Raw genomic sequence first — 13,064 nt, forward strand, 5'->3', positions numbered from 1 at the left:
TGTTCATGCAATGTAAGTTTCTCGATTTCCCTAATATTTGCAATATTTTGTTACTAGATTGTTTTGTTGAATTGGTGAATGATGACTTTCAATTTTTTACCCAATTGTGTGCGATTCTTCCCAAATCAACGATACATTAAGAAAAGGTTTAATTTGGATGGGATTCCTTTATGCTGTATTCTTAATGTTGTAAGGAATTTATCTGTTGTGGCTGCTGATCCATTGTGATTAAGTTTGGAACGGATTCACTAAGTCTTACTTCTAATTGTTTGATAAAATGCTTGATAAACCTTTATACAAACTTGTGGTAGAATGTTTCAATTCATTAATTGACCATGTTAGTAGGTGTTTTACTTGGAAAAATTCCTGGTCCATGCCAATGTAAATCTCAGATTCATAAAACATGACCAATAAAATTCTGTTAGTTTGTTAGATAGAAGGGAGTTAATTTTTAAGAGTTTGAGATACTATATATGCATAAACATTAATCCCTGTTAACTAAATCTTCCAAATCCAATATCTTTTGGTCTTGTTTTGCAGTTCTATTTTCAAACCATGTATTCAGATTCTGATGGGTCATCATCCAAAGATGAAGAATCATCATCATCCAGCGATGAAGAGTCGTCTACCTACCAAAGATTATTGAAAGCACGACGTGAGGATGATATGTTATCATCAGCTAGAGTAATAAAGAGACTGACTGACACATTCACAAGTTATATGCCAGCTATTGTAGCAATGTCGATGTTCAAGAGACCTCATGGGGGATCTGTTCCAGGAAGACGACAAATTCCTCGTGACACAATGCCTCGTCATGAGGTAATTGTTAGAGACTATTTTAGTGGGGGAAACTCAAAATACCCATCGGAGCATTTTTGTCGTCGCTTTAGGATGCATACTCATCTCTTTAACCGCATCTTATGTGGCATTGCAAGGTATGATGATTTCTTTACACCTAAACCAGATGCAACTAATAAGTTTGTTAGCCCTTTACAAAAGATGGGAGCAGCAGTAAGAATGCTTGCATATGGTTGTTGTGCTGATTTTCTTGACGAATATTTTCAAATGGGTGAAAGTACCATCATATTAAGCCTAAAAAAATTCTGTGAGGCTGTTATCAGTGTTTTTGAAGAACAACATTTGAGGAAAACTAATGAAGATGATATTTCACGGTTACTCGAAGAAGGGGAAGAGCGGGGATTTCCGGGTATGTTAGGCAGCCTTGACTGTATGCATTGGCATTGGAAAAATTGCCCGACGGCATGGCATGGAACACACACTAATGGTTTCAAACGAGTCCCCACTCTTATCTTAGAGGCATTCGCATCGAAAAATTTGTGGATTTGGCATGCATTTTTTGGAATGGCTGGTACAAATAATGATATTACAGTATTAGATCGGTCTCCATTATTTGACGATCTTGTAAATGAAGTTGCTCCACCATGTCAATGCACGGTAAATGGCAATATTTATGATATATGATATTACTTGTCAGATGGAATTTATCCTCCTTATGCTACACTAATGCAAACTATTTATGATGGAACCACTCGTAAGGAAAGATTCTTTGCTAAACGTCAAGAAGCCGTGCGAAAAGATGTCGAAAGAGCGTTTGGAGTGTTGCAATCAAGGTGGCACATTATCGAAGGACCAGCGCGTATGTGGCGAGTTAAAGACCTTGGAAACATCATGAAGACTTGCATAATTTTACACAATATGATCATTGAGAATGAGCAGGAACAAGGAATTGACCCAGAACGTTATGAGCCGTACCAAAAGGTTGACAATGTTACGGTGGAGCATGACTCTTCACTACTTGTCGCCAAAATGATTAGTCGTTTAAGACAAATTCGAGATAAGGAGGTTCACAATCAACTAAAACTTGATCTCATTGATCATATGTGGGACTTTTGTGGGGGCGAAGAAGTTTAGTGTACAGTAATTTAACCAGGCTTGTTGTTTCTGTTTTTTTTTTTTTTGCTTTCTTTGATTAAGGGCAGTAGTAAATTTCATTAATAAAAGAATTGCATTTTGCTTTTGTTTTTGTTTTTCTCGTATGCCTAAATTCTTTGTTTGACCTGTGCGTTTATTTAGAAATTGCAGTACTTGTAGAAAAGACGTAGAAATTGCAGCAAATTATCTGGAATCTCTTTGGTGACCTGTGCAAATATCCTGGAGTCTATAATTATCTGTTTTATTTCCCTGTTCATATAAACCTTGATGTGTGTCAGCAGGTATCATGTTTTATTTCCCTCTTCCCAGCACTTGCATTTTTGAGTAAGAAAAAATTCTTTAGAGGAACATGTCAGAAGCAAATAATTATAAATTAGTCCATTACCAGAAGGAAACTATTATGCCAAATTACAACCACAAAGTTTAGCTACTACATTAAAAGACAACAACAACATCTCAAATACTATGCTGAGTGACAACCCAAAAGAAAACAACAACATTTCAGCTGTAATGTTGAATGACAACCTAATAAAAACCAACAATTAACATTAGTAGAACCGAGAAACAACTCAAAGACTATCGTCGCTGCTCTCAGAATCATTCCCCAATGTCCCATCTTCTTTCCACTTCTTCAGTATACGAGCCTGGATTATTTTGTAAGCTTTTCTCAGAACTGGTTGCATTTTATCAAGGTCCTTATTCAGGATGCGTTCTTCTTCAATGCGTTCTGCTATCATCTCTTTCTTCTTTCGAGCTTCTTCCTTTAGCTCGTAAGCCTTTTTTTCAGAGCCAAATCCTCTTTCATAAGTTCAAATTATTTTCTCTCTTTCTCAATCTTCAGCTCCAACTCTTTTTGGCTAAACACATTTTGTTTCTCTATGGTGGACTGGTAGCTGGTCAAAAATCCAATCACTCCCTTATGTTCATGGGCTTTCTTAGCATTCTCCTTACTCAACTTTCTTCCTTCATCTGGGCGAGGAACACCCTCACTTTTGTTGTCCTCACTTCCTTTAGTTGATGTAATTGGTTGCTTTAGAGTGTCGAGATTGATGACATCTACTGGTTTATCTTTATTTGAGGAGCCAGGCTTTGTAAGCTGCTGAGAACACCATTTCGGATTTTTTCTCATAACCTCCCAACAATGCTCAAACCTGAATGTGGTTCCCTCCAACGTTTTGTACATTTTTAAAGCTTGACTTTTCTGTAAAGATTGGAAATGAGTTAGATGAAACACTAACAAAAAACTCCATCATTCATTCTACTCCATGTCGTATACAAATACATTCTACTCCCTGCCGTATACTAATACCAAAAGAAAAGAGAAATCTATATGTTTAACATAAACAACATTCACATTTTAACATGTGGCTACACATATAAAATGTCACTATAAACATCATGACCAGTAATGAGCAATAATTGTGACAACAGTATTAAAAAAGGTTTAAGGAATCAAACCATAAGTTCGATTGAAGTTCCGCTTTTCGGATTTTTGTTGAGTGACTCATAATGTCCATGAAACTTGTTAACTGCAGCTTGTATGATACCCCATCGGCACGATAGAGCATTAGAATTTCGGTCCTCATCATAAGTTCCCATATTTTCTCTCCAAACTTTCAAGATTTGATTCCACATTGTGCCACCTGACTGGTCCCTTCTTATTATTGCATCAAAACTAATGTACAGATATGCCTTCACTAGTGAAGTGTCTTCTTCAGTTGTCCAAATCCGCCGAGGAGGATTGGCTGATTGAGTTGTTGAAGGATTACTTTTTCGTTTCTTTTTGGACTGATTGCCAACGTCCGGTACTTGTGAAGGGGAAACAGGAGTCTGTGTTTGCGGAGGAGGAAAGCTTTGTGGTTGTGTCGAAGAAACAGCAGCACTCATCATACTTTGGAACCCATAGCCAGGTCCTAAATTACCATGAATATTGTGAGGGAAATGGGACGGAAACTGAAATTGGGTTGGATTGATGAATTGATTTTGGTGGGACATATAGGGACTAGGAGCAAACGAAGTAGCAGTAGCACTATAGTCCTCAGCCGCGGCATTTTCAGATTCAAACCTGTTCTGTTCACTTGCAGGATCCATGTCTTAAAATCTTTCAACAATATATCTATAACATACCAAAAGTAAAACTCATCAGAACTCCATACAAACAAAATCACAAGTATATGGTGTGTACTTAAATCAAAACAATCTGATTGATATAGAAAGAACAACGACACAAGGAGACTACATCTGGTAACAAATATACTACAACAACACCAATTAAAAAGAAGAAGAAACTTACCAAAACCTAAACTTGCAGTTCGTGGTGAATGGAGAAGAAGAAAAGAACCACCCTGATTTATAGAGAAGATCACAATCTGGCGGGACTGAATTTTATTTTACCCGCGAAAGAAAATAAAAACTACCCATCCTATCAATGTAAGATAACTGTAACACCACTTCCTCATAAACTTTCGCGGTTGGAGATGGTTTTCTTGAACTTCCTATATATAAGCAAAGTTCGAATACAGATCAGCAAAGGATGTTTATTTTTTCCATCCGTATATATAAGACAAGGATGTGGCGTTGGAGATGCTCTAAGTACTGCCTCTACCATGCACAAGATATTAGAAACCCCCAATTTCCCTTCTCTGCCTTTCCGTTTCCAAATTCTCAGATCTCCTCTTCATTCCATCAATGGCTCGGACTAAACAGACTGCTCGTAAGTCTACCGGTGGTAAAGCTCCCAGGAAGCAACTCGCTGCCAAGGCTGCAAGGAAATCAACACCAACAACTGGAGGAGTTAAGAAGCCACATCGCTATCGTCCAGGAACAGTTGCTCTTCGTGAAATCAGGAAATACTGGAAGAGTACCGAACTTTTGATCAGGAAGTTGCCTTTCCAGAGATTAGTTCGTGAAATTGCTCAAGATTTCAAAACAGATCTTCGATTCCAGAGTCATGCTGTTCTTGCTCTTCAAGAGGCTGCTGAAGCTTATTTAGTAGGATTGTTTGAAGACACTAACTTGTGTGCAATTCATGCTAAGAGAGTCACGATCATGCCTAAAGACATTCAATTAGCAAAGCGCATTCGCGGTGAAAGGGCTTAGGTTCTTTAGTTATGTTTTCTTAGGCTTAATGTTTAGGGTAATGGAGAATTTTTACTTTTTCAAGACAATCTTTGTTTCATGAAGTTGTAATTTCTTTCCTTTTTTCTTTGTTGACCCATGAGTGGTAGTTTCTGTATGGGTTTTCGTTATGTAAGTTGTAGTTTCTTTATGGATTTTCATCAATGAAGTTTATTTGTTAACAAAAAATATAAAAAAAACATAAGAATTAAACTGTTCGAATCTTTCTGGTTATCCCCTCCATGCATCTTTTGATACGTTTTCCAGGCCAGGTGTCTTTTGGAATGGCTCATTGAATAGGACCAGCGTTGGAGAGTTTGGTAAGAGGATTGGTACAAGAAACTCTTTTGCTTAATTCGATATTCGAGCAAGAACTATTAAAAACACATGATTTGCCAGCAAGTACGATATGCTTGGCTCGACACTCATCAATACACCGAGTCACTTGCTTTTGTTTAGCAACTCATTTTGCAATCAAATCAGGTGATGAAATATGTAAATCTTTTATTTCTGATTGCCTTCTCAAATTAACCTTGCGTCATTAATACTATCAAATTATACTCTTTGTAGTGCAATCTCTCACAGTTGTTGGAAAAGAAATTCAGAAGTGGATCTATTCTAGTGCGCATGTGTTGGGCTGTGCGGAAAGAAAGAAATGCAAGAACGTAATAAATGTGAAAATGTTCGATCAAAAGGTGCCAGACTTAATTGCAGTCACCAAGACTTATTTTTTCAGGTGTCAATATATATGTCAGATAATATTTCATCCTCACAGAAACTGATGAGAAACCCCCAGATTGTTTTCCGAATCTTTTCCGGTCTATCTATGATCATGGCTTTCATGTAATACTGATCCACTCCCATGTCCTCCCTTCCGCTTTTAACATCTCAAGGTAATCAACCAAATCTTACTGGTCTTTGACACTACATTGAGGATAAAAATGGTGCGTAACATTGGGCGCTTGATTCTAAAAACAAAATCAAGCTTTACTTCTACTGTTTTTCAAAGGATACCATAGTAGAGGCAAATCAAGCTCCATCTACACTTTGTATTAGAGGCAAAGGCAATAACGTACTTTAAAATAATAAATGGTATCATAGTCTTCTTCTGCCCCTAGGATACTACCCTAAATCGTGATTCTTGTAGCCCCCGATTAATCCAATCAAGATTTTCTGCCTCCATTCTGCATTTAACTCTATCCATTCATCTGCACCGAGCGACATGTTCTTGACGTTTTGCTGGATTCCGTAAACAGCCGAGCTTGGTGATGCATTAAAGCAAATTAGAAAAACAGGTCAGACTTCTGTCGACCATACTATGCATACTAAAAATTCATCAATTAGCGCTTATAATTTCAATATCTTACACTCATTCCAATGCACCATTAGAAACTCTGCCAGTACTCAGAATTAGTATCAAAATACTGGTTGTCAGTAATCTCTCATCCCAACTTTGTGCACAAATATTTCCTCCAAAACCCTTGCCTCTGTCGAAGGATTATTCTGCATGCAAGAGTCTTTTTAGTTGTAGTATTTTTGTGATACCAACTCCTAACTAAACTAGTTTTCCTTATTTAGTTTACTTTATTTAAATCAGTTTCTTTATTGCATACAAACTCTTATTTTGGTATTATTATTGCTTGATCAACAAGCTTAAGTAGATTATAAATATGTAACTTGAGTTGTAATCGATCAATCAATCAATAACAATTCAGTTTATTTAATCTTTCTTTCTCAGAGCTGGTGGCTAACCCCCAATTCAAAGGGTTTATCCGGCTCTTTCTTCTTCTTTGTTAGAATATAATCCTGTGAAGACTATCTTCACAACTTAATTTCTCTTGTGAAGACTATCTTCACAACTTTTCCAGTGTTAAAAGGTATAGAACCCTAACACCTGGTATCAGAGCAGGTTAAAATAAATCTCCAAAAAAATCGACCAAATTTTTTTTAGGGTTCTATCTTTTCTCATAATGTCTTACACAGAAAATTTGAAGAACGTGCATGAAGGTATTGAAGTCTTAGCAGACAAGATGGACAATCTTGTTGAGACTATTACTAACCTTCATGTTCTTGATGAAGAGACTCAAAAGAAGAAGATGGCAGATAAGTTGCTGCTACGTGAACAAGAACGTACTGCTCTCGCCACACAGCTTGCCACATCCATGGAAACCTCTTTCCGCAACGTATTTAGAAAATTTTTACCTCTGCTACAACATCGTCCTGGTGATGCAAATCCCCCTCCACCACCTCCACCACAAAATCATGGTCAACCACAACAGCTGCGCCCTAATATGAAATTTCCAACCTTTGCTGGTGAAGACCCTGATGGCTGGATTTTCAATGCAGACCAATACTTTAGTGTTTACAATACATCTGATGCTCTTAAAATTATTGTTGCCTCTGCTCATCTTAAAGGCGAGGCCAACCAATGGTTTCGATGGGGAAGAACCAAAACTGCAGTCAATTCGTGGGAACAGTTTTGTACCTTAGTCCGTGAAAGATTTGCTCCGGAGAAATCTGTTGATGCTCGATTGTCTATTAGCACCATTAATCATAAGGGTACAGTACGTGAACATATATATCTGAATTTGAGCATCTTTTAAACTTTGTTGACTTCCCTGAGGATTATCTAATCAGTTGCTTCATTCGTTCTTTAAAACCTCATATTGGTACTACAATTAAGTTGTTGGCACGCGCAAACATTACCCGAGCCTTTTATTAAACCACTGCATCAAGAAGAATCCTATACAACTGTTATTGAGGCTGTCATACGACAACCTTATCGTCCTCCTCCATTTCAGCCTGCTGCTGCGGTACAACCAACTCCATACAATAAGTCATACATTCCACCAGGAGCTAGACATTTGTCACCAGCTGAAAAAAAGAAAGAAAAGAACAAGGCATTTGCTTTCACTGTGATCTACTCTTCACGCTTACTCATGTTTGTGTGAATCCTATATTAACTATCTTGGACACTGCTGAAGAGATTAATGAAGGTTCTACATCTCCATATGAGGCTCTACCTCTTTCCTCTACTGAAGATACGCATATTGCTTTTAAGGTTATGGACTCAGTTGACACTGAGCCTAAAATTTCTTGCAATTCATTGATGGGTTCTACCTTTCCTAGAACTATGCGCATTACTGGTTCTACTAAGACTCAATCTATTATAGTTTTGCTTGATTCAGGCTCCACCCATAATTTTTTGCATCCGTCTGTGGCTAAAAGATGTGGTTATGCGATTCTCTCTACAAAATCTCCGTTAAGTGTTACGGTTGGTGATGGTGGGAAGTTGGATACTATAAGTTATTGTGTAGATGTTCCTATACAGCTTCAGCAATATGAGTTCACCACTGGTTTCCATTTGATTGATATTAGTGGCTGTGACGCAGTTTTGGGTGTCCAATGGTTAAGAACATTGAGTCCAATTAAGTGGGATTTTTCTAACTTAACCATGTAGTTTCACATTAATAACGCCGTTGTTTCATTAATGGGTAACAACCAATCATCGGTCATGCTTTTAGAAGCACAATCAATGCAGCGTTTATTACGTAGTGAAAACCATGGGATTTTTTTTCAATTATCTGCATTAAATGCTTCCATGCATACTTCTTCAGTTATTCCTACAGCAGTGCAACAATTACTCGCTGAGTTTGCTGATGTATTTCATTTACCAACCACTCTTCCACCTGAACGAGCCCATGATCACCGTATTCCGTTATTGCCAGATTCTTCTCCTGTTAATGTGCGTCCATATAAATATCCTCATTTTCAGAAGGATGAGATAGAGAATATAATTGTTGAGCTCCTACAAGCTGGGTTTACGTTCGGGGTATTATCAGATTCTACTTTATCAACCTGATATTCCAAAAACTGCTTTCAGGACACATGATGGTCATTTCGAATTTTTGGTTATGCCTTTTGGTTTATCGAATGCACCTGCAACTTTTCAGAGTCCAATGAATCATATCTCCAGGCCTCATTTACGGAGGTTTGTACTTGTCTTCTTTGATGACATTTTAGTCTATAACAAGAATATGACTGATCACTTGGAACATTTATCTATTGTGTTTAATATTTTACGCGCTAATAAGCTATTTGTCAAAGATACCAAGTGCACCTTTGCACAACCATCTGTTGGATATTTGGGCCATATAATCTCTTCTGCAGGAGTTTCAGTTGAGAATGATAAGATTGAATCTATATTGTCTTGGACACTTCCATCTACTGTTAAAGAGTTACGTGGCTTTCTTGGGTTAGCCGGTTACTATCGTAAATTTGTGAAGAATTTTGGAGTCATAAGTGCACCTCGAACTCAATTACTCAAGAAAGATTCTTTTCATTGGACAGAACAAGCTACTACTGCATTTAAATTGTTACAACAAGATTTTATTACAACTCCAACTCTTGCGCTTCCATATTTTACAAAAGAATTTGCATTGGAAAGCGATGCTTCTGGCAACGGTATTGGGGTTGTTTTAATGCAAGAACAACAACCCATTGCGTTCTTTAGTAAACCTCTTTTAGGAAAGAACTTAAACCTCTCTATTTATGACAAAGAGATGTTAGTTGTTGTTTCTGCAGTCCAAAAATGACGTTCATACTTGCTTGGAAGACACTTTAAGATATACATGGATCATCATAGTCTTAAGTTTTTTTTTTTATCAGAAATTATCTTCCATGGAACAACAGAAATGGTTGTCCAAGTTGTTAGGTTATGATTATGAGATTATCTTTCGTCGTGGAAAGGAGAACATTGCAGAAGATGCTTTATCAAGATGCACTCACTCATATTTTCATAGATCTACACCTATTTTTTCTGGGGTTGATGACATTAGTCAAGAATGTCATAATGATATAAATTTGGGAGCCTTAATTCAACGTTTACAACAAGATGCAAGTTTTAAGAAACATTTCTCTTATGCTGATGGTCTATTACGTTACAAAAATCGTATAATTGTGCCTTCAACTTATACATGGTGCGTCAAGCTTCTTGAAGAGTTTCATTCTCAACCTATTGGTGGTCATTCTGGGTATTTGAGGACTTATAAGAGACTCCAAAAAAACTTTTACTGGAAGGGAATGAATAAATCCATAAAAGATTTTATTTCCAAGTGTGATACTTGTTAGCGGAATAAGTCAGAATCAATATCTCCACCAGGTCTTTTGAATCCCCTTCCTATTCCTACTGATATATGGTTAGATATTTCAATGGATTTTGTGGATGGATTTCCAACTTCCAACCAAAAAAATTCGATTCTGGTGGTAGTGGATAGGCTATCTAAGTATGTACAATTTATACCTCTTACACATCCATATACTGCAAGTTCAGTGGCTGAGATTTTTGTGCGAGAGATTGTACGTCTTCATGGTATGCCCAAGAGAATTGTTAGTGATTGAGATCCAATATTTATCAGTAATTTTTGGGAAGCATTCTTTGCTTTACAAAATACCAAGTTGTGTCGCAATTCTGCATATCACCCACAATCTGATGGGCAAATTGAGGTCACAAATCGGACTTTGGAATGTTACCTACGATGTTTTGATGGAAATAAGCCGAGTGATTGGTCAAAATGGCTCCCATGGGAAGAGTGGTGGTATAATACCAGTTTTAATACTGCTATTCAGATGACCCCAGTTTTGAAGACAAGAGATTACACTCTCAAACTTTTACAATCACATCTAAAAGTTGCTCAAGAGAGAATAAAGAAATAAGCTGATACAAATCGTACTGAGCGCAGCTTTGCTGTTGATGATTTCTATTTTCTGCGTCTACAACCTTATAGACAAAGCAGTGTCTCTACTCAAGCATATTCTAAACTTTCTCCCAAATTTTATGGTCCCTTTAGAGTTCTAGAAAAGATTGGATCTGTAGCTTATAAGTTGGACTTACCTGTTACAAGTCGCATTCATCCAATATTTCATGTGTCACAATTGAAGTTGAAACTGGGTTCCGACAATGTTGTTGATACTAACATACCAGTTATAGTTGATTACGCTTATTGGGAACCTGAGATCATTTTAGAACGCGGAATGTTCAAGAAAGGAAATCATGCAGGAACCAAATGGTTGGTTAAGTGGAAGGATCATCCAGTTGAGGAATCTATCTGGGAAGATGCTGTTGCGTTTTCCAGAATTTGATGCTTGAGGACAAGCATATTTTTCCAGCAGGGAAGGATGTTGTGATACCAACTCCTAACTAAACTAGTTTTCCTTATTTAGTTTACTTTATTTAGGTCAGTTTCCTTATTGTATGCAAACTCTTATTTTGGCATTATTATTGTTTGATCAACAAGCCTAAGTAGATTATAAATATGTAACTTGAGTTCTAATCGATCGATCAATCAATAAGAGTTTAGTTTATTTAATCTTTCCTTCTCAGAGTTGGTGGCTAATCCCCAATTCAAAGAGTATATCCGTCTCTTTCTTCTTCTTTGTTAGAATATAATCCTGTGAACACTATCTTCACAACTTAATTTCTCTTGTGATGAATATCTTCATAACTTTTCCAGTGTTAAAAGATCTAGAACCCCAACAAGTATATCAGTAGCTTCGTACATTTTAAAAGACTTTAGGACCAGAGAGATCGGGTATAGAGATTATTTAATCGTATGTTGACCGTTCACTATCTCTAATTACGTTTTTGAAGAGATATTGTAATAAAGAAGAGATGATCAAGTGCACATCTAGGGCGAATTAGAGAGAGGGAGAGAATGCAGTTTTGATGCTGTTATTATTGTAATTAAGTACGTTTGACGTCCATTGAGCCTGTAAATTTTGATTCTGACAATGAAAAAATATAAGCGAAAGACGACTTGGTAAACTATTAACTAGATGACCGCTATCATGGTGGGGAGGGTCGACCGAAGAAAAAAGGAAACACAACTATAATTGGACTGTAAAAGAAAATTTGTGCCTAAAGACAAAATATCATTTTTCCTGAAACGGAGGTAGTACATCGTTTTATTAATTGCAATGGAAAATTAGTTGATCCATAAATTAAAAAATGACTACATAATGTGTTATGCAACCTTTGTGGTGATTTGCATAATGGTTGTGAAATCAATTTTTTAAAATTGTGCCTAAAATGAAAAACACCTCCGAATTTTTCGTAAAAACTTTAAATTTGATATTGTTGTTTATACTCATTCTGTAGATCACTTTAAAATCTTTCTAACGAGATAAAATTTGTAAAATTCTATGGTACAAATTTTTAGATATGTTATATTCTAGTTTACTTGCCAACTATAATCCTGAAAAAATATGATAAATAACGAATTATAATACAATTTGACTATAATACCTATTTTCCCTTCCTCTTTGGTTTATTTACGAAAATGTCTAATGGGACACCAAAATTTGGTAACCAATGATGGGATTCTGGGAGAACCCTATATGTAATAACCGCAATCGCACGGCGTCTACAATGTAGACAACGGCAAGTACGGGTCGTTCCCACAAAGAGGGTGGAAATACTGTAATCAATAATTCTGATCGACTAACCAGAGATGTTGCTTTGGATTTTTCTAAAAGAATAAAAACGAAGAAAATAAATCAAACAAATTAAACGAATCCAAAGGAAAAGTCGGTAACCAGGGTTTATAGTATCCACCACAACTTCTATTCAATTATTGAAATGAAACATAATCCAAGAATTATTTATTGTCCGTTCTATCGACATCACCTATTATACGTATTAGAATCGCAAATATCACTGGGACACCCTAAGCATGGCATATCAAAAGATTAACCCAAAGCATGCACCATCAAATTGCGTTAGCGAGAAAGTTATACGAAACTAATTATATGTTCACAAATAATACCCGGCTATTCTAAGCGTATCCCATCAAAAGATTTAACCCAGCATGAAATATCAAATAAGTAGACGAATATATTTGCAATCATAAAAATTAAGCACATGGGTTATTGTACTGTACAGAACCGGTGAAGCAACAACTAATTTCATCGTTGAATCAATATATAAAATCATGGAA

General features: G+C 36.6%; 2 protein-coding genes across 2 annotated transcripts; both read left to right on the top strand.

Moving 5' to 3' along the window:
- The first annotated feature begins 555 nt into the window (after positions 1–555).
- On the top strand, positions 556–1,932 carry LOC113335206. The gene is made up of 2 exons (XM_026581328.1): positions 556–1,207; positions 1,496–1,932. The coding sequence occupies exons 1-2, from the start codon at positions 556–558 to the stop codon at positions 1,930–1,932; spliced, it is 1,089 nt and encodes a 362-aa protein (XP_026437113.1).
- Positions 1,933–4,641: 2,709 nt separating this feature from the next.
- On the top strand, positions 4,642–5,052 carry LOC113335143 (histone H3.3-like). The gene has a single exon (XM_026581274.1). The coding sequence runs from the start codon at positions 4,642–4,644 to the stop codon at positions 5,050–5,052; it is 411 nt and encodes a 136-aa protein (XP_026437059.1).
- The last annotated feature ends 8,012 nt before the right edge of the window (positions 5,053–13,064 follow it).

Source organism: Papaver somniferum, unplaced genomic scaffold (genome assembly GCF_003573695.1).
Source record: "Papaver somniferum cultivar HN1 unplaced genomic scaffold, ASM357369v1 unplaced-scaffold_139, whole genome shotgun sequence".
NCBI lineage: Eukaryota > Viridiplantae > Streptophyta > Magnoliopsida > Ranunculales > Papaveraceae > Papaver > Papaver somniferum.

Bases quoted from the DNA above. Each gene is read 5' to 3' on its own strand.
- LOC113335206 (XM_026581328.1), top strand. From the start codon at position 556: ATGTATTCAGATTCTGATGGGTCATCATCCAAAGATGAAGAATCATCA. The intron at 1,208-1,495 runs GTATGTTAGGCA...ATTACTTGTCAG, and splicing joins GGAAGAGCGGGGATTTCCGG to ATGGAATTTATCCTCCTTAT.
- LOC113335143 (XM_026581274.1), top strand. From the start codon at position 4,642: ATGGCTCGGACTAAACAGACTGCTCGTAAGTCTACCGGTGGTAAAGCT.